The sequence below is a fragment of the Cherax quadricarinatus genome, chromosome 54 (genome assembly GCF_038502225.1).
Source record: "Cherax quadricarinatus isolate ZL_2023a chromosome 54, ASM3850222v1, whole genome shotgun sequence".
In the NCBI taxonomy this organism is placed as follows: Eukaryota; Metazoa; Arthropoda; class Malacostraca; order Decapoda; family Parastacidae; genus Cherax; species Cherax quadricarinatus.
The window spans coordinates 12,819,078-12,840,925 of NC_091345.1; the positions used below are offsets into that span (position 1 = coordinate 12,819,078).

Consider the following 21,848-nt stretch of genomic DNA (forward strand, 5'->3'; position numbering starts at 1 on the left):
ACAGATGATTGCTGATGTTATGAATGAAAAGAAGTTGGATGTCCTGGCCCTAAGCGAAACAAAGCTGAAGGTGGTAGGGGAGTTTCGGTGGGGGAAAATAAATGGGATTAAATCTGGAGTATCTGAGAGAGTTAGAGCAAAGGAAGGGGTAGCAGTAATGTTGAAGGATCAGTTATGGAAGGACAAAAGAGAATATGAATGTGTAAATTCAAGAATTATGTGGATTAAAGTAAAGGTTGGATGCGAAAAGTGGGTCATAATAAGCGTGTATGTACCTGGAGAAGAGAGGAATGTAGAGGAGAGAGAGAGAGATTTTGGGAGATGTTAAGTGAATGTATAGGAGCCTTTGTACCAAGTGAGAGAGTAATTGTGGTAGGGGACCTGAATGCTAAAGTAGGAGAAACTTTTAGAGAGGGTGTGGTAGGTAGTTTGTTGGATTATGTATTGGTAGATAAAAGACTGTTGAGTAGACTTCAGGATGTACATGTTTATAGAGGGGCCACAGATATATCAGATCACTTTCTAGTTGTAGCTACACTGAGAGTAAAAGGTAGATGGGATATAAGGAGAATAGAAGCATCAGGGAAGAGAGAGGTGAAGGTTTATAAACTAAAAGAGGAGGCAGTTAGGGTAAGATATAAACAGCTATTGGAGGATAGATGGGCTAATGAGAGCATAGGCAATGGGGTCGAAGAGGTATGGGGTAGGTTTAAAAATGTAGTGTTGGAGTGTTCAGCAGAAGTTTGTGCTTACAGGAAGGTGGGTGCAGGAGGGAAGAGGAGCGATTGGTGGAATGATGATGTAAAGAGAGTAGTAAGGGAGAAAAAGTTAGCATATGAGAAGTTTTTACAAAGTAGAAGTGATACAAGGAGGGAAGAGTATATGGAGAAAAAGAGAGAGGTTAAGAGAGTGGTGAAGCAATGTAAAAATAGAGCAAATGAGAGAGTGGGTGAGATGTTATCAACAAATTTTGTTGAAAATAAGAAAAAGTTTTGGAGTGAGATTAACAAGTTAAGGAAGCCTAGAGAAAAAATGGATTTGTCAGTTAAAAATAGGAGAGGAGAGTTATTAAATGGAGAGTTAGAGGTATTGGGAAGATGGAGGGAATATTTCGAAGAATTGTTAAATGTTGATGAAGATAGGGAAGCTGTGATTTCGTGTATAGGGCAAGGAGGAATAACATCTTGTAGGAGTGAGGAAGAGCCAGTTGTGAGTGTGGGGGAAGTTCGTGAGGCAGTAGGTAAAATGAAAGGGGGTAAGGCAGCCGGGATTGATGGGATAAAGATAGAAATGTTAAAAGCAGGTGGGGATATAGTTTTGGAGTGGTTGGTGCAATTATTTAATAAATGTATGGAAGAAGGTAAGGTACCTAGGGATTGGCAGAGAGCATGCATAGTTCCTTTGTATAAAGGCAAAGGAGACAAAAGATAGTGTAAAAATTATAGGGGGATAAGTTTGTTGAGTATACCTGGTAAAGTGTATGGTAGAGTTATTATTGAAAGAATTAAGAGTAAGACGGAGAATAGGATAGCAGATGAACAAGGAGGCTTTAGGAAAGGTAGGGGGTGTTTACAGTGAAACACATAAGTGAACAGTATTTAGATAAGGCTAAAGAGGTCTTTGTGGCATTTATGGATTTGGAAAAGGCGTATGACAGGGTGGATAGGGGGGCAATGTGGCAGATGTTGCAGGTGTATGGTGTAGGAGGTAGGTTACTGAAAGCAGTGAAGAGTTTTTACGAGGATAGTGAGGCTCAAGTTAGAGTATGTAGGAAAGAGGGAAATTATTTTCCAATAAAAGTAGGCCTTAGACAAGGATGTGTGATGTCACCGTGGTTGTTTAATATATTTATAGATGGGGTTGTAAGAGAAGTAAATGCGAGGGTCTTGGCAAGAGGTGTGGAGTTAAAAGATAAAGAATCACACATAAAGTGGGAGTTGTCACAGTTGCTCTTTGCTGATGACACTGTGCTCTTGGGAGATTCTGAAGATAAGTTGCAGAGATTGGTGGATGAATTTGGTAGGGTATGCAAAAGAAGAAAATTAAAAGTGAATACAGGAAAGAGTAAGGTTATGAGGATAACAAAAAGATTAGGTGATGAAAGATTGGATATCAGATTGGAGGGAGAGAGTATGGAGGAGGTGAATGTATTCAGACATTTGGGAGTGGACGTGTCAGCGGATGGGTCTGTGAAAGATGAGGTGAATCATAGAATTGATGAGGGGAAAAGGATGAGTGGTGCACTTAGGAGTCTGTGGAGACAAAGAACTTTGTCCTTGGAGGCAAAGAGGGGAATGTATGAGAGCATAGTTTTACCAACGCTCTTATATGGGTGTGAAGCATGGGTGATGAATGTTGCAGCGAGGAGAAGGCTGGAGGCAGTGGAGATGTCATGTCTGAGGGCAATGTGTGGTGTGAATATAATGCAGAGAATTCGTAGTTTGGAAGTTAGGAGGAGGTGCGGGATTACCAAAACTGTTGTCCAGAGGGCTGAGGAAGGGTTGTTGAGGTGGTTCGGACATGTAGGGAGAATGGAGCGAAACAGAGTGACTTCAAGAGTGTATCAGTCTGTAGTGGAAGGAAGGCGGGGTAGGGGTCGGCCTAGGAAAGGTTGGAGGGAGGGGGTAAAGGAGGTTTTGTGTGTTAGGGGCTTGGACTTCCAGCAGGCATGCGTGAGCGTGTTTGATTGGAGTGAATGGAGACAAATGGTTTTTAATACTTGATGTGCTGTTGGAGTGTGAGCAAAGTAACATTTATGAAGGGGTTCAGGGAAACCGGCAGGCCGGACTTGAGTCCTGGAGATGGGAAGTACAGTGCCTGCACTCTGAAGGAGGGGTGTTAATGTTGCAGTTTAAAAACTGTAGTGTAAAGCACCCTTCTGGCAAGACAGTGATGGAGTGAATGATGGTGAAAGTTTTTCTTTTTCGGGCCACCCTGCCTTGGTGGGAATCGGCCAGTGTGATAATAATAATAATAATAATAATAATAATAATAATATATATATATATATATATATATATATATATATATATATATATATATCTATATATATATATATATATATATATATATACATATATATATATACATATATATATATAAATATATATATATATATATATATATATATACATATATATATATATATATATATATATATATATATATATGTATATATATATATATATATATATATATATATATATATATATATATATATATATATATATATATATATATATATATATATATATATATATATATATATATATATATAGACACACTGTCAAAAGATAAAAATATCCTCCATTATTCGAGGTCATGGTTGTCCCTGGAAATCACGGCGTGGTCTTTGACCCCCTCCCCCCCCACCCGTCTCACCTAGGGCTTTGTCGGGGTCGTTCATGATATAATCTGAGGAAGAGCAGAGGAGGCAGTGCTCGAGGTAGGCGACAGGTCGTCCCTCGGAGGGTTGATCTTCCGCCCCGTAGGGAATCCGATGGAGTTCGAGAATATAGCCGTCCTCAGTGGTGACGTGGTGGATCTCTACCGGGTAACCCATGGCTTCGATCAGCTCCGGCTGCAATTAAATACATGGAAACTCTAGTACACGGAGAAGGCAAATAGATGACAGTCTTTGTTTATGGTGTACACCGGGGAAATAAGCTGAAAATAAACTAACTTTGGTCTACCTTCTTGTACTCCTGTCTTAAAAAATAATCAAAAGCAGACCGCCAGAAAGACAGTACGTAAAAATAGAACGAAAACATTGCGAAAACAAATGACTTTGCATTTAATCAATGACGTCTCCTGAAAACACGCTTAACTATAATCTAAAAGTCAATAATTATGTCCAGATACTTAAAAAATTGGCTGAATTGGATGAAGACTTTTTTTTAAGAGTTGCGCGAAGTGGCTGATGTACCGCGCACAAGTCGGGTGAGAGTATATGGATACACTGGTCAAGGAACTACACGCCAAGAAGGTTAACCGAAGTACATGTGGATTTATATCCACAATTATCTGCATGGAAAATAATGAATTAGACACTTGGGTATCTTTATTGAGGAAACGTTCAGCCAGCCAGTAGCGTCCTCGGTCTACATACAGTCTTCTCTGCATTGAACTGAAGAAGCCACTGGTTCGCGAAATGTTTCCACGATGAAGATACCCATCAATAAAGATACACATCAATAAAGGTACCCATCAATAAAGATACCCATCAATAAAGATACCCATCAATAAAATACTCATTAATAAAGATATCCACCAATAAAGATACCATCAATAAAGCAAAGAGCAGAACTCACAAAACCACAACAACACGAATGTAAAACAATCAGAGAATGTGGGTGGTGCTCGAACCCGTGGTAGGCGAGTCTTTATTAAACTCCCAGGCCAGTGTGATAACCACTGGATCATGACGGCCTAATAAAATTCATTTTACTAGGTATATTTCTATACAAAGTGTGAATGTTTAGATCTATATCGTGGCTATCTGCTGAGAAAGGCTAACTAGTCTAAATATTGCTAATTAGGTCTAGTTTAAAGTTAGGCAGTTAGCAGTAGGTTTTAACACCTATTGTAAAAGGAATTTATGATTCTCTTTTTGGAGGGATGGAGTAGATTATTCCATTCCTCCATGCCTCACTCCACTCCTCCATACCTCACTCCACTCACCGTTGTAAGATTAACACCCCAGTGGTCTTCTCCCCAGTGAGGAATCTCTCGAAGCAAAGAGGCGTAGGCCTGCTGGGTCCTGCTGCTCCTGCCTGCTGCAGCAGCAGGACTCAGCGTCACCAGCAGCGTCACCAGCAGCGTCACTGTCGCACGCGGCCCCATCACTCAGTCTGAGAGGGAAATATCATTACTATATATATGTGGAGCTGCTAAACCCGTATGGGTCATTGAACTGTTGGAGAATGGAGAGGTACTCAATTCTGATCCAAGGAAGCAGAAGTGTAGCTTTAATTCCTTGGATCAGGGTCCCTTGCCCACTGCATCCCTCCTTTAAGGAACTACACTGTCGAGTTCTTGAATATGTCTACACACTCTGATACACTCACACACACGCACACACACACACACCAGTGAAGAGGCGGGGCCAGGAGCTAGGACTCGACCCCTGCAACCTCAACTAGGTAAGTACAACTAGGTGAGTACACCCACACACACACACACACGCACAAACACACAGACAGCGATGTAGTGGAGGCAGGATCCATACATAGCTTTAAGCAGAGGTATGATAAAGCTCACGGCTCAGGGAGAGTGACCTAGTAGCGATCAGTGAAGAGGCGGGGCCAGGAGCTCGGACTCGACCCCCGCAACCTCAACTAGGTGAGTACAACTAGGTGAGTACACACACACACACACGCACAAACACACAGACACACACACAAACACAGACACACACACAGACACACACTCACAGACACACACACACACTCACACACACACACACACACACACACACACACACACACACACACACACACACACACACACACACACACACACACACACACACACACACACACAAAGTGGTCATTGCAGTGATGTATAATCCACCACAGAACTGCAGGAGGCCAAGAGAGGAATATGAAGAGAGCAACAGAGCAATGGTGGACACACTTACTGAGGTGGCAAGAAGAGCTCACTCCAGCAGAGCAAAGTTGCTGGTTATGGGGGATTTCAACCACAGGGAGATTGACTGGGAAAACCTGGAGCCACATGGGGGTCCCGAAACATGGAGAGCCAGGATGTTGGACGTGGTGCTGGAAAACCTCATGCACCAACATGTTAAGGACACTACCAGAGTGAGAGGGGAGGATGAACCAGCAAGATTGGACCTTGTGTTCACCCTGGGCAGCTCAGATATTGAGGACATCAAGTATGAGAGTCCCCTAGGAGCTAGCGACCACGTGGTTCTGTGCTTTGAATACATAGTAGAGCTGCAAGTGGAGAGAATAACAGGAGTTGAATGGGAAAAGCCTGACTATAAAAGAGGGGACTACATAGGGTTGAAGAACTTCCTGCGGGAGGTCCAGTGGGACAGAGAACTGGCAGGAAAGCCAGTAAATGAAATGATGGAATATGTAACAACAAAATGCAAGGAGGCAGTGGAAAGGTTTATTCCCAAGGGCAACAGTAACAACGGGAAGACCAGAACGAGCCCCTGGTTTACCCGACGGTGTAAGGAGGCAAAAACAAAGTGCAATAGAGAATGGAAAAAGTACAGAAGGCAGAGAACACACGAAAATAGGGAGATCAGTCGCAGAGCCAGGAATGAGTACGCACAGGTAAGGAGGGAGGCCCAGCGACAGTATGAAAATGACATAGCATCGAGAATCAAGACTGACCCGAAACTGTTGCATAGCCACATCAGGAGGAAGACAACAGTCAAAGACCAGGTGATCAGATTAAGGACAGAAGGTGGAGAACTCACAAGAAATGATCAGGAGGTATGTGAGGAGCTGAACAGGAGATTTAAGGAAGTTTTTACAGTAGAGACAGGAAGGGCTGTGGGAAGACAGCACAGAAGGGAACATCAAGAGGGAATATACCAACAAGTATTGGATGACATACGAACAATTGAGGAGGAGGTGAAGAAGCTCTTAAGTGACCTTGACACCTCAAAGGCGATGGGACCGGACAACATCTCCCCATGGGTCCTTAGAGAAGGAGCAGAGATGCTGTGCGTGCCTCTAACCACAATCTTCAACACATCCCTTGAAACTGGGCAACTACCTGAGAAATGGAAGACAGCTAATGTAGTCCCCATATTTAAGAAAGGAAACAGAAACGAGGCACTAAACTACAGACCTGTGTCTCTGACATGTATTGTGTGCAAAGTCATGGAGAAGATTATCAGGAGGAGAGTGGTCGAACACCTGGAAAGGAACAAGATTATAAATGAAAACCAGCATGGGTTCATGGAAGGCAAATCTTGAATCACAAACCTCCTGGAGTTTTATGACAAGGTACCAGAAGTAAGACACGAGAGAGAGGGGTGGGTAGATTGCGTTTTCCTAGACTGCAGGAAGGCCTTTGACACAGTTCCCCACAAGAGATTAGTGCAGAAGCTGGAGGATCAGGCGCACGTAAAAGGGAGGGCACTGCAATGGATAAGGGAATACCTGACAGGGAGGCAGCAACGAGTCATGGTACGTGAAGAGGTATCACAGTGGGCGCCTGTTACGAGCGGGGTCCCACAGGGGTCAGTTCTAGGACCAGTGCTATTTTTGATATATGTGAACGACATGATGGAAGGAATAGACTCTAAGTGTCCCTGTTCGCAGATGACGTGAAGTTGATGAGAAGAATTAAATCGGACGAGGATGAGGCAGGACTGCAAAGAGACCTGGACAGGCTGGACATGTGGTCCAGCAACTGGCTTCTCGAATTCAATCCAGCCAAATGCAAAGTCATGAAGATTGGGGAGGGGCAAAGAAGACCGCAGACAGGGTATAGGCTAGGTGGACAAAGACTACAGACCTCACTCAGGGAGAATGACCTTGGGGTGACCATAACACCGAGCACATCACCGGAGGCACACATCAACCAAATAACCGCTGCAGCATACGGGCGCCTGGCAAACCTGAGAATAGCGTTCCGATACCTTAATAAGGAATCGTTCAAGACACTGTACACTGTGTATGTTAGGCCCATACTGGAGTATGCAGCACCAGTCTGGAACCCACACCTGGTCAAGCACGTCAAGAAGTTAGAGAAAGTACAAAGGTTTGCAACAAGGCTAGTCCCAGAGCTCAAGGGAATGTCGTACGAGGAAAGGTTAAGGGAAATCGGACTGACGACACTGGAGGACAGAAGGGTCAGGGGAGACATGATAACGACATACAAGATACTGCGGGGAATAGACAAGGTGGACAGAGATAGGATGTTCCAGAGCCCAGAGAGGGGACACAGGGACAAGGGGTCACAACTGGAAGCTGAAGACTCAGACGAGTCACAGGGACGTTAGGAAGTATTTCTTCAGTCATAGAATTGTCAGCAAGTGGAATAGCCTAGCAAGTGAAGTAGTGGAGGCAGGAACCATACATAGTTTTAAGAAGAGGTATGACAAAGCTCAGGAAGCAGAGAGAGAGAGGATCCAGTAGCGATCAGTGAAGAGGCGGGGCCAGGAGCTGAGTCTCAACCCCTGCAACCACAATTAGGTGAGTACACACACACACAAGCTGAAGGCTCTAATCAACAAGGAGGTGGAGGCTCTGCTCACTACGAAACCTAGAAATGGAGGCTCTGCTCGCCATTAAACCTAGAGCTGGATTAAAAAACATACAGCTGGAGTGAAAAATATAGAGCTGGAAGCTCTACTCACCTTGAGAGCTGATATCAACTATCACAAACGTAGATCACCCACTTGCTTAAATAGGCCAATATCTTGTAGGGGGGTAGGGTGAGGGGAGGACTAGGTAGGGAATTCCAAGAGAGGGGAAGAGAGAGAGAGGGGGAAGAGAGAGAGAGGGGGGAAGAGAGAAGGGAAGAGAGGGGAACAGAGGCAACTTTGGGTAATTGGACCCTCTGTATTCTCTTCACGGGGAAAATTTCGCAGCACCTGGGGAAGGAGGGGTAATCAGGTGTGATCCAAGAGAGAGAGAGAGAGAGAGAGAGAGAGAGAGAGAGAGAGAGAGAGAGAGAGAGCAGTTCCAATTTCTTGGATCAAGATCCCTTCACCGGCATCGAAAGAGGGGAGACCGACATTTGTAAAATCGGGTGGATAAATATCGAAAGATTACTATATCAATCTCCCCTCAAGAAAGGGAACCATGGCGCTAACGTTGGGCACTTGATTCGAGGGATGGGAGCCGCCCCTTCCCCTTTCCTTGGATCAAAATCTAACGGGGGGGTTGAAGCATAATTATAATAATCTCTAGGTTAATTATTTTTGGGATTCTCAAATGAGGCTTCATGTCTTCTCACCTGAAACTGAATCTAATTCTATTGTTGTTGCATCTGATTCCACTGGTGTTGTATTTAATCCTATTTTTGTTGTATGTGGTCCTTTAGTTGGAGTGTTTAATTCCATTGATGTAATACTGAATCCCATTATTGTGGTATTTAATCCCAGTATCTAATCCCATTTTTGTTGTATGTAATTCCACTGTTGTGGTGTCTAATTCCACTGTTGTACTATTGAACGCCAATATTTTAGCATATGATCCTATTGTTATAGTTCTAATCCCATTATGGAAGTATATAACTCCGTTGCTGCAGTATTTAATCCAGTTGTTGTACTATGTGATCTCCTTTTAATAGTATCTAATCTCATTGTCATAGTATCTAATCCAATTATTGTAATATTTAATCCGGTTATAGTATTTAATGTAATTGTTATAGTATTTAATCCAATTGTCATAGTTTTTAATCCAATTGTTATAGTATTTAATCCTACTGTTATAGTTTTTAATCAAATTGTTATAATATTTAATCCAATTGTTGTAATATTTAAAATCCAATTGTTATAGTATTTAATCCACTTGCTGTAGATTTTAATCCTATTGTTGTAGCATTTAATCCTACTGTTGTAGTATTTATTTCCATTGCTGTGGCATCTAATACGGTTGATATATCATCCAGTACCACTGCATCATCATTAAGTACCTGTGATGTGGTGTCACAGCCTCGTTATTGTAGAGGAAAACAGAAGCCAAACTTATCTCCCACACAGAAGGTAAATGATAAAATGAGGGAATTTACAGACCTTGAGAGTCAAAGAGATCCGTGAGTTGGCGTTATTACACCTGGCGAAGTAACCTGGCCAGGTGACTTATTTCCCAGCCTGTATCTCTGATACTAGGGGACCAACACACATTTTTTTTACACAGGGTTTGACAAGGTTAAGGATCCCTAGCTTTATTGACAAGCTATTTACAGGTAAAGGATTCCTAACTTTATTGGCAAGCTAAGAGCTGTTACCTACATCAGCTCATTTGAAAGCATTTTTATTGTTATGAGACATACAAGTAGGGAACAGGATGAAGTTGGAGCCATCTGTGGGCCAGCATTTTCATTTGATCAACTGACTATCTCGTTGACATCATTATGCTGTACGAATGTGTTCCATACTCGAGTCATCCTGTGTATATAGGATCTCAGATGGAGTGAAGTTCTGGAGAAGGGTACAGCCAGAGTGAAGTTGCTGCTTTCTGCCCGTCTTGTGGCATAAAAGCTTGCTTCACGCTGTCCTCGAAGTGGGTCCAAGTGTGGTACTTTGACAATATTGGCCTTGTACATAACAGTAAGGCCACCCACATCCCTCCTATGTTGAAGGCTCTGCTGAAATGACAGATCTATCCAGGATGGGTCCAGGCGAGAGATGATACGTCTTGCTCTGTTCTCTACTCTGTCAAGCAGTCGCAGATGAGAGGGGGGGCAGGCAAACCAAGAAAGTGGAGCATACTCAAGGTGCGCGCGTACTTGTGCCTCGTACAGAATCTTGCAACCCCTTCTGTCAAGTAGATGCGAGATACGGCGAAGTGCTGTAAGCTTCCTGGCTGCCTTGTTTGCAAGATTTACATGTTTCTTCATGGTTAGTTTGGAGTCAAATTTCACCCCAAGGATATCAACTTCTTCTCCAGGTGCCAACACCCTCCCATTCATCCTTACTACTGCACCAGCATTACCATCATGGTGCCTAGAGACGATCATCATTTGCGTTTTCTCAGGTGCAAATGTTACTTGCCATCTATTTCCCCAAGCTGATATAGCTCTCAGCTGGTGATTGATGTAGCTTAGAGCAGCTGGCATTTCTTCTCTTGGATAAGTGAATGTCAATGTGCAGTCGTCTGCATATGCATGTGATTCTGGGATGAGATGAAGAAGGTCGTTGAAGTAGACATTCCATAACAATGGTCCCAGCACGCTTCCTTGTGGAACACTTGCCCCAATAGGATGTCTTGCTGATTCCGTTCCAATGAGAACTACACTTAGAGATCTACCATGAAGGTAATCACTGAGGAGACATAGCGTAGAGCCTGCAATTTCCAGTGCTTGAAGTTTTGCTAAGAGGCCCTGGTGCCACACCCGGTCGAAAGCGCCAGCAATGTCCAGTGCTACCACACAGCTGACTTTGGATTCATCCAGTGACTGGTGCCACTTAGTGGAGAGGTTTAACAACAGATCAGCAGCAGAGTAACCTTTCCTGAAGCCATATTGACGATCACAAAGTAGTGAGTGATAGTCAAAAAACTCTGTCATTTGTCTTGAGATTATTGTCTCAAGGATCTTACCAGTGATTGACAGGAGTGACACTGGTCTGTAGTTGCTGATTTCTGCTCTGCTCTTCTTTTTGTGAACGGGGACTACATTTACCTCTTTCCATAGAGAGGGCCATTTACACTGTGCTAGGCAGTGCTGAAAGATGCGAGTTAGAGGTGCTGCTAGCTGGTCTGCACATCTTCTCAGCAATCTTGGGCTCAACTTGTCTGGGCCCACAGCCTTTTCTTGGTCAAGCGATTTAAGAAGGAAATGCACCTCCTCCTGCCTTATTGTCACTAATGACAGTTTTGACACAGTTCTTGCAGCTAGCCAAGGAGGGTCCCTTGCTGGATCAGGAACTTGCATTTTGGTAGCAAAGTGTTCAGCAAAGAGGTCCGCCTTCTCTTGGCTACTAGTAGAGGTGGTCCCATCCTGTCGATTTAGAGGTGGAATGAGTTCATCAGGCAGATAACCTTGTCTGTCCTTGACCAGGGACCACCAGGTTTTGGAGCCTACCCTACCTGATGCTAGCTTTCCTTTAGTGTCCACCTCCCATTTAGCAATGGCCCACTTTTGAACGTCACCCATATGTCTACAGGCTTGCCTGTGCAAGTTCCTGTTATAGGTGGTAGGATGTCTCTTATACCTTCGCCATGCTTTGTACTTAGCAGTAGCAGCCTCTCTACAATGAAAGCCAAACCAAGGCTGATCCGTAGGCTTCGTCACATATTGCCGGTGAGGAATGTGTTCTTGTTGTAGATTAAGGATGTGTCCAGTGAAGGCTTTCACTTGGTTGTCAACATTCCCTTGGAGAAGAGCATTCCAATCGGTGGTGGCGAGCTCAGAGCGAAGGGCTGGCCAATTACCTGTTTCCCATAGCCAGGTTGTGCGTGTGGACTCCTCACCTCGTTCTGTTGGGATCTTAAGTGTTGTAAAAACAGCCTTGTGGTCAGACGATCCAAAATAGCCGAGGGGTTGACAAGTGACTATGCCTTCTGCCAGATCACTCACTACTGAGTCAAGGGAGGAGCCAGAGATGTGAGTAGGGAAATCAACAAAGTTTCTCATGTCAAACACTGCAAGAGGGTCATCAAAGTCCCTCTGTATAAGGTGCTGGTTGAGGTCACCAACAATTATGATATGTTGACAGTTGTGTTGTAGCAGAAGGGAGTCAATATTTTCCATTAGGAAGTTGATAGGGTCTGCATGTTGCCACTGAGGTCTGTACATTGCACATGCTAGTACAGAGGTACTAGTGTTTATACAGAGCTTGAAGAACATCATTTCAAGATGTGTAGGGGTGGCAACATCTATGTGCTGGGCATGAACACTTTTAGAGAAGCACACAGCAACACCTCCTCCTTGCCCTTGCCTGTCTCTTCTCATCCATGAGGTGTAGCCAGCAGTTCTTGCAAAATTTTCTGGAGTCCTGTCATCCAAAAATGTTTCAACAACAGCTATCATGTCGGGACGTCGAGTGTTCACAAAACTGTGTGAGCTCTCCTCTCTCTCTCTCTCTCTCTCTCTCTCTCTCTCTGTCTCTCTGTATATATATATATATATATATATATACACATACATATATATATATATATATATATATATATATATATATATATATATATATATATATATATATATATATATATATATATATGTATATATATATATATATATATATATATATATATATATATATATATATATATATATATATATATATATATATATATATGTATGCATGTATGTATATTAATGCAGAACAACCACTGTGAAAAAATAGTGAAATTTCAAGCGCTTTCGTGACTTCTCACATTATCAAAGAACTATAAAAGACAATCCTCACAGTCACGTCACAGTGTAGTCTTGCCCTTATAAGCCTTCCTGTTGATGTTTTGTCTTTTATAGTTCCTTAATAATGTGAGAAGTCACGAAAGCACTTAGAATTTCACAATTTTTTCACAGTGGTTGTTCTGCATATTGTGATATCAAGGGTTTTATCTAGCTCTGCTGGGTGCGTGATTCATGTAGTATTTGGTGGTCCTGTGGGTTAGAGCGTCATGAGGTTTTCGCTCACCATGGGGTGGGCCACAACATTATAAGTTCGACTCCTTGGCTTGTCGCAGTGTTGTTATTGTACCCACTCGTTCGTGGGTACAATAATAGAAAATACTGCTTTTTGAGGCTAGTACATCAAACGGGAAGGAGAATGAAATTAGCTCAGAGGCACCCACACCACCGTATGACTTTGGATCACGGTAAAACACCTAGCTCTGCTGGGTGCGTGATTCTTGTAGGATTTGGTGATCCTGTGGGTTAGAGAGTCATGTGGTTTTCGCTCACCATGAGGCAGGCGAAAACAACATAGGTTCGAATCCTTGGCTAGTCGCAGTGTTCTAAGGAAATTAATTAAACAAATTAGCACTGTATATTTTCTGTACATATTATATTCACAGAATGATACAAGTGAAAAGGAAAAGGATTGACAAAGAGAGAGAGAGAGAGAGAGAGAGAGAGAGAGAGAGAGAGAGAGAGAGAGAGAGAGAGAGAGAGAGAGAGAGAGAGAGAGAGAGAGAGAGAGAGAGAGAGAGAGGAAACAGCAAAAGATAAAATAAAAGGAGGAAACAGACTTAGGGAGAGAAATGAGAGTAACGGGTAAGAATAAGGGAAAGGAGAGAAGAGAGCAAGGGAATCAAGACTACAGGAGAGTCATTAAGGGCTGGATGTAACCTATTTTACCACATAGTGAACGATACTTTTGTCCCTTTAACAAGGTTTCAAGGTCACCCTACAGCATATACACGCTGAGAGAAACATACCTCTGTGTGTATGTATCCTGCGTACGTAACTCCATTCAAATGTTAGCATAACATGTCAGACATACAATACCATATGTGATTGTATTCATTGTATTTTGAACAAGTCTTTATTTCTGCTTTAAGTTTTTAATATCACTTTTTTAAATTGAAATGAAAAGTGATTTTTCTTATTGTGGAAAGTGTTTCTAGGAGATAATTGAAAAAAAAAATATTTATATATGTATTTATATGCATATATATATATATATATATATATATATATATATATATATATATATATATATATATATATATATATATATATATATATATATATATATATATATATATATATATATATATATATATGTATGTATGTATGTATGTATATATATAACAAGTCAGAAGGATTATTATAGGACTATTGAAAAGGCTCAGTCACTTAACTAAAATCACACACCTAAAATAAGCTAAAGTCAAACAGCTATAATAAATATATGCACGAAATACGCTCATACAACCGATCTACTTGAAGCCTCTATGACGGTCCTTCTCTTTTACAAACTAATGACTTATGCCTAAGTACTGGCCTCTTCTTTAAGTTTTCCTGATCATCTGCTGTTGTTTCACACAAAGAATTGGTGTCATTCTAATGATAAGAGTCTTCACTGGAAACTAAGGACGTTTGTGGAAAATTTCTGATCTTCTCCTGTTGGTTCCTTAAGCGATGGCTAAAGAGAATTTCCTAGTGAAAACATAGAACTTTCCGAGGTCTCCATACCGCATTTAAGGAGATTTTTACAAGACGAACCAGGCGAATCCGGAGATGGACCTATCGTAGTTCCTTGGGGGAGGAGGATGATGAATCCCAGGAGAGACATCCCCAGCTGTCTTCAGTGCTCACACTAAGGGTTGGCACCAGCCAGGGGAGAAGAACCCCCCGTGGAGGCTGGGGTGTCCCCTGGGGTCGTCGCGAGGGCTATGGGGCTCGCGGCTCTGAAGAGCATAGTCCCGAAGTCGAGCCTTCAAGGTTGCTGCCATGTCAGGACGAAGGTCAGCCACATCAGTAGTCTCCAGGGGATCATCTGCAAGAAGCGGAGTTTGTTATATTATTATATTTGCATGAAGTGCTAATCCTTTGTGAATTAGCGCTTCACGACTGAACGACACATTCACGAGATTCACGAAATCGTAATAACACGATTGTAAACATACCACGGTATGGGTGAGATTAGAACCCATGGCAAGTGAGTTGTATAACTTCAGACCTTGGGTTCTAACCCCAAAGTACCGTGGTTTGACACACAATTGAATAGCGGGTAGTATGAAGGCCTTTCCACTTGGTATTCAATTATGTATGTACTTTGTCGGTCGCATTAAAAAATCTCGCTACATAGAGGTTTATGTAAGAAATCACGATAAAATGCGTGATGTCAAGTATGAAAAAATACCAGAGTGAAAATAGAAAATAAAACCTGATCGCTTTCATGTGCATGCACACATCTTCAGAGAAAAGGTATATATATGTAAGCACATGAAAGTGTTCAGGTTTTATTTCCTGTTTTCACAGTGGTATTTTTTCACAGAAGTTTATAAGAGCGTTTACTGTCAGAAAAATAATCACTGGGGAGGACAAACTCACTCACAGGATTTGGGGAGAAATTTCTCTCCAACTCCCGGGGGACGACGACCCTGCTCAAAGGGGCTGTGACTCCTGCTCTCCAGTGTGGGAAATTAGAGGTCATAGCCCTCTTGAGCGGGGTCGTCGCCCCCAGGGGGGTAATGGAGGGAAATTTCTCCACAGGATGGGTCTTGATGCATAATAAATTCATCCCTTGGGACGAAGTCTTAAAATAGAGTATATGAGAGACATACAGGCGTACCTTTGAGGTTGTAAAGCATGAGGTTGTGTGTGGGCGTGCGGGCGTGCCAACTGGAACAACAGCGTGTGTTGGCCCCTCCCGAGACGTCTGTGGGCGGCACCCACCCGTCATACCGCCCACCCCCGCCCACTACTAACTTCCAGTTCTTGTGTCTGTAAGTAGTAGTAGTGAGAGTAGTTGTAGTGATAGTAGTTACTGTAGTAGTTATGGTAATAGTTATGGAAGTTGTTACTGATGATAGTTATGGAAGTAGTTATGGTGATGATAGAGGAGCGGGAACAAATTCACAGTCAGCTACGAAGATAAGAGGGATAAAACCTGTGACAGAACAGATTTAAGCCAACGAAGAGGAGCGTACCTCTACTTCCTAGGATCAAAAGCCCCCCTCCTTCCTTCCTTCTTTGAAAGAAAAAGAAAGAAATGGAAAATGCGACAGAAATTTTAAATATCGATTGCCTTGGGTGGGCCTTCATGCCGGCGAAGGGATCTTGATCCAAGGACCTGGAGCTACCATTTCATTATTATTGTAGGAATTTCAATAGATATCGAGGAAAACGCGGCCAACATATATTACTTTGGGATATATTTCCTTTTTTTATGAGAGACAGAGAGAGAGAGAATTATTATTATTATCATGGGAAGCGCTAAACCTGTAGGAATTATACAGCACCTGTGGGGATGGGGGTTGAAGGCATTCAGGCTTCATTCAGGGAATCGGAGCACATATCCAATTCCCTAGATCAAGAGCCCCCTCACCAGCATCAAGTAACCTCCCTTGAAAGTTTTTTTTTTGAGAGAAATTATTATAATAATAAAAACTTAGCATTAAACCCACTGGGGTCATACAGCTTTTGATGCTATTTATGAATCTTGGCATACGAAAGTAGTGATCTTCTACAGTTACCCTTGTGACACGTTTTCTATAGTGTTAGTAGACCACAGAAACTATAAAATTATAACTTTATGGGTAGACTGCTTTATCTCTCTGACTCCCACCACTGCTCGGAATATGTCAGTTTTTGTTGATTTGGGAGTCTGTATTATGTTTGTATGGTATTTATTGTATATCTAATATTATTTTGTAAGACATGTATGCAACATTTTATAGAGCTATGAGCGACATACTTCCTATCGTGGAGTCTTAATAATAATAATAATAATAATAATAATAATAATAATAATAATAATAATAATAATAATAATATCTTTACTACAAGTACATGTACAAAGTCTACAGTCCTAGCTGACAACAATGACATACTACTATATAGAAAGTTCCTTGTTATGCAGAGCATTTCGGGCAAATTAGGTCATTGTCCCAGGATGCGACCCACACCAGTCGACTAACACCCAGATACCCATTTTACTGATGGGTGAACATAGACAACCGGTGTAAAGAAATACACCCAGTGTTTCTACCCTAGCTGGGAATCGAACGCAGACATTTGCCATGTAAAGCGAGAGCTGTAGCCACCAGGCTAAAGCTCTCCTCTCATACCATAGCTTTTCCCACTTTATAACGATGCCAAATGTTGATTTTAAAATATTAGCGGACAAGATAAAAAATAAATATATATATATAAAATTAGAAAAAAAACAAAAGAAAAAATTCACTTCATGTGTGACTATAATCCGTTGTAAGTTTATTCAGGTATAGGAACACATGAATACAGTTAGATAAATTATCATACATAGCAGATATGTGTAGATTACCCAGGATAACCCTAAAAAGGTCAGTCAAAGTGACTTATTTCCATTGGGGGTAGAAACATCATACTGTTTTAACTTTTAGATTTAAATAATAAGATATTACAAGGACCCCAATGGAAATAAGTCTCTTTGATCATACTATATATGATAATTGATATAACTGTATTTATGTGTACCTGTACCTGAATATACTTACTAACTCACAAAGATGAGATTTACACTGAAATGATGCCAGATTGTTGAAGCATTTTTTAGATTTTTTAGATTTTTTTTCGATTTTTTTTTACGAACCAGCGCCGCGCGGCAGCATTATCCCCTTCAAGTGTTTAATATCTCTATCAAGGCGGTTTTTATGTTTATTTTGGTATCGTCGCAAAGATAACGCAAAGCTGTGGCTACTGTTTTATCTATGCTATGAGGATGGAAGACAGTAAAAGGGGTGAAGACTTTCTTTTGGGACCCTTTGTTGACTACTAATCTTAGTAGTTTATTCGTTAAAAAATATAACATCCATTTTGCAACTTGTCCTGTTAAACTTATTAACCTGACTTTACTGGGTAGCACTCCATGATCGTAGTTGTCTACTGCCTTAGCCAAGTCCGTGTAGACCACATCTCTATTTAGGTTTTCTTCCAAAGCGTCCTTAATTTTGTTGTAATGATCTAGTAGTTGCGACAACCGTCATCTACCAACACCTAATGTTGCACTGAGATGTGTTGGTTATGATTTTCTCAAAATATTAACATGGACCCCAATGGAAATAAGTCACTCTGTCTGACTTTTTTGGGTTATCCTAGGTTCTCTACACATATGCTGCTATGTATGATAATTCTATGTAACTGTATTTGTGTATACCTGAATAAACTTACTTACTTACTTACTTACTTACTTACCATTTCAAAGACTTTCATAATATGCAATGTTAGTTTAGTTTAACATCTTTATTAAGCATCTTATACCCACTGGTTTATTATTTTTTTTGCCAAAGTTCTACTGCTTTCTTTGTGCAGGGAGCTACGTTTGTACAGGCCTCTGGGATTTGACCTGAGCTTCGATCTTTCGCCAAAGAATACTGGGTGCTCGTCTTCGTCTAAGTAAGTTAAGCTCTTTCTCGTGGTCACCTGATTCTTCATAGCACCTTTTAACTCACCAAGAAACCTCAACCACACACCTATTACCTCTCACCTCACCATAGCTGGAGTCTACCAGGATTATGTCAGAAATATAGCATACACTGACAGGGTTTTGAGGCTCATTCATGAGAAAAGTCATTTGGATTGTTGATCATTAGACTGATTAATGGCCCGCTAAACACAAAGTCATACTGAGATTTCAGTATCTCATACATTTCTTTGTTGTCATCTGTATCCCATCCTGTCTGAGCAAGGGCTCGATACTAGGTGTAGGTTTTGCCTTGTTTTTAGCAAATAAAAAGAAATATTTTGAATTTCTTTCGATTTCGCTAATTGCTTTTAGCTTCTTCTGTCTCTCCTGGGTCCTATATGAATCCATTAACTTAAGCTCAATATTTTGCACTTCCAGATCAGTGCTTCATTCTGTGTTTCAGATAATCCAGACCCCTTGAGAAGCTTAGTGATTCTTTGCCTTCTCCTGTAGAGGGAGCATTTCTCTCTGTCCAGTTTACTTCTTCTCTTCTTTTCAGCGGCCAAGAAGTTGATTCTTTCAAGGTACCGGTTTGGATCCGTGTTATCTAAGATATCTTCTCAACATGTTTCATTTAGAACATGGTTGACCTGGTGCTCTTGTTGTTGAAGTTGTATTTAATGAAGACACCTTTGTAGTTGTGTGCATTTTCCTGGTCAGGATCCCTGTGCATGTAAGTTTGAACTTCGATGAGATTATGATCCAAATAAGTTGTTTTTGATATTGTTATGTTTCTTAACAGGTCATCATTATTTGTGAAAATAAAGTGAAGTGTATTTTCCAACCTAGTTGGTGTCACTATATAAGAACATAAGAGAACATAAGAAAGGAGAAGCACTGTGGCAGGCATGTTGGGCCATACTAGGCAGGTCCTTTACAATCCATCTCACCAATGTTGACTTAGGGTGTATTTATTGCAGAAATTCAGCAGCTCAAGCGTGTGTGTGCTACATTTTTCCATTTTGTATATCTTAGATTGAAATCACCAAGCTGGATGGGGCTGGAAGGTGTTCCAGACAGTAATAAATTTTCAATAACTGTTCCTTGAACTGTTGGGAAGTTGCATCTGGTAGTTTATATACAACACAATCACACAACAGGCACTTCTAAGTAAGTAAATTTATTCAGGTACAGGTACACATGAATACAGTAACATAAATTATCATACATAGCAGCATATGTGTAGATTACTTAGAATAACTCCAAAAAAAGTCAAACAAAATGACTTATTTCCATTGGGGTCCTTGAAAAGCCAAAGCACACAACCACATACTTAGCACCTCTCAACACACCATTACACAACCACACTCCTCACAGCATCTCTGAACTCACCAGAACATAAAAACAGCACACCTAGCACCCCTCAACTCACAAAACAAAACACAGCCACACACCTGATTGCACCTCTGAGAGGGCGTTTCCTCAGATTATACACAAAGGAGATCCTGGGGGACTTTCCATTCTTCAGTATGGCTGACCACATGTTCATCCCATCCCCTTCCCATTCTCCCACCTCTTCAACCTCCTCTCCCTCCGCTGCCTCCTCCTCCTCTTCCTCCTCTTCCTCCTCTTCCTCCTCGCCGGCTGCTGTCGGGTTCGTCCTCATGGGAAAGTGATCCTCCGACCGTGAGGACAGATGCTCCCTTTGACCCTGTTGGTGTTTATTGAAGATGTCTCCACTAGCCACGTGCATCAGCGTGTCATGCCAGTCCACCATGTGCATCAGTCTGTAATATATTCATATATATATATATATATATATATATATATATATATATATATATATATATATATATATATATATATATATATATATATATATATATATATATATTTAATATCAATAACAACACTGCTACTAGCCAAGGACTCAAATCAGTGTTGTTTTGGCCGCCTCATGGTGAGCGAAAACCACATGACGCTCTAACCAACATGGCCACCAAATCCTACAAGAATCACGCACCCAGTAGAGCTAGGTGTTTTACCGTGATCCGAGGACATACGGTGGTGTGGGTGCCTCTGAGCTAATTTCATTCTACTCCTTATTTGGTGTACTAGCCTCAACAAACAGTATTTTATATTATTGTACCTATGAACGAGTGGTATCGATCAATAATATTACTGCGACCAGCCAAGGATTCGAACCCATGTTGTTTTGGCCAGCCTCTTGGTGAGCAAAAACCACATGATGCTCTAATAAACAGGACCACCAAATCCTACAAGAATCGTGCACCCAGAAGAGCTAGGTGTTTTACCGTGATCCGAGGATTTGGTGTTTCTATGGGTTAGAGCGTGGTTTTTTGCTCACCATGAGGCGGGCCAAAACAACATTAATTTGAGTCCTTGGCTAGTCACAGTGATGATATTTATCAATACCACTCGTTTGTGAGTACAATAATTTAAAATACTGCTTGTTGAGGCTAGTACACCAAACGGGGAGTAGAATGAAATTAGCTCAGAGGCACCCACACCACCGTATGTCCTCGGATCACGGCAAAACACCTAGCTCTGCTGCATGCATGATTCTTGTAGGATTTAGTGGTCCTGTGCTTTAGAGCATCATGTGGTTTTCGCTCACCATGATTCGGGCCAAAACAACATGGGTTTAAGTTCTTGGCTAGTCGCAGTGTTGTTATTGATCAATACCACTCGTTCGTGGGTACAATAATAAAGGCAAGGTGACCAGAAAAAGAAGAAACATTGTCATCACCATTCATTCCATCACTGTCTTGCAGAGGCGGGTCTACACTATAATTAAAAAACTGCAATATACCAACTCTCTGCACTGTACTTCCCACCTCCAGGACTCAAGTTCGGCTAACCAGTTTCCCTGAATCCCTTCATAAATGCTACCTTGCTCACGCTTCAACAGCATTATTCGTCTCCACTCACTCTTACCTAAAACGCTCACACACACTTGCTGGAAGTCCAAGCCCCTTGCACACAAAACCTCCTTTAGTCCCTTCCTCCAGCCTTTCCTAGGACGACCCCCTATCCTGCCTTTCCTCCAGTACAGAGTTATACACCCTTCAAGTCATATTTTTTCCATCCTCTCTAAATGTCTAAACCACCT

General features: G+C 41.6%; 2 protein-coding genes across 6 annotated transcripts in view; both read right to left on the reverse strand.

Moving 5' to 3' along the window:
• LOC128699082 (lipase 3-like) overlaps window positions 1-8,466 on the reverse strand; it is a 22,993-nt gene extending 14,527 nt beyond the window's left edge. Inside the window, exons 1-3 of the mRNA XM_070096627.1 lie at window positions 8,342-8,466; window positions 4,681-4,850; window positions 3,382-3,580 (exon numbers count right to left, since the gene is read on the reverse strand). Of these exons, the coding sequence (XP_069952728.1) occupies window positions 3,382-3,580; window positions 4,681-4,842 (361 nt within the window). The 5' untranslated portion in view covers window positions 4,843-4,850; window positions 8,342-8,466. The remainder of the gene's footprint in view (window positions 1-3,381; window positions 3,581-4,680; window positions 4,851-8,341) is intronic.
• Window positions 8,467-13,634: 5,168 nt separating this feature from the next.
• LOC128699079 (arylsulfatase B-like) overlaps window positions 13,635-21,848 on the reverse strand; it is a 115,484-nt gene continuing 107,270 nt past the window's right edge. For all 5 annotated transcript variants that reach the window (XM_070096631.1, XM_070096629.1, XM_070096630.1 and 2 more), the window contains exons 11-13: window positions 20,170-20,502; window positions 15,902-16,053; window positions 13,635-15,103 (exon numbers count right to left, since the gene is read on the reverse strand). In XM_070096631.1, the coding sequence (XP_069952732.1) occupies window positions 14,919-15,103; window positions 15,902-16,053; window positions 20,170-20,502 (670 nt within the window). In that variant the 3' untranslated portion in view covers window positions 13,635-14,918. The remainder of the gene's footprint in view (window positions 15,104-15,901; window positions 16,054-20,169; window positions 20,503-21,848) is intronic.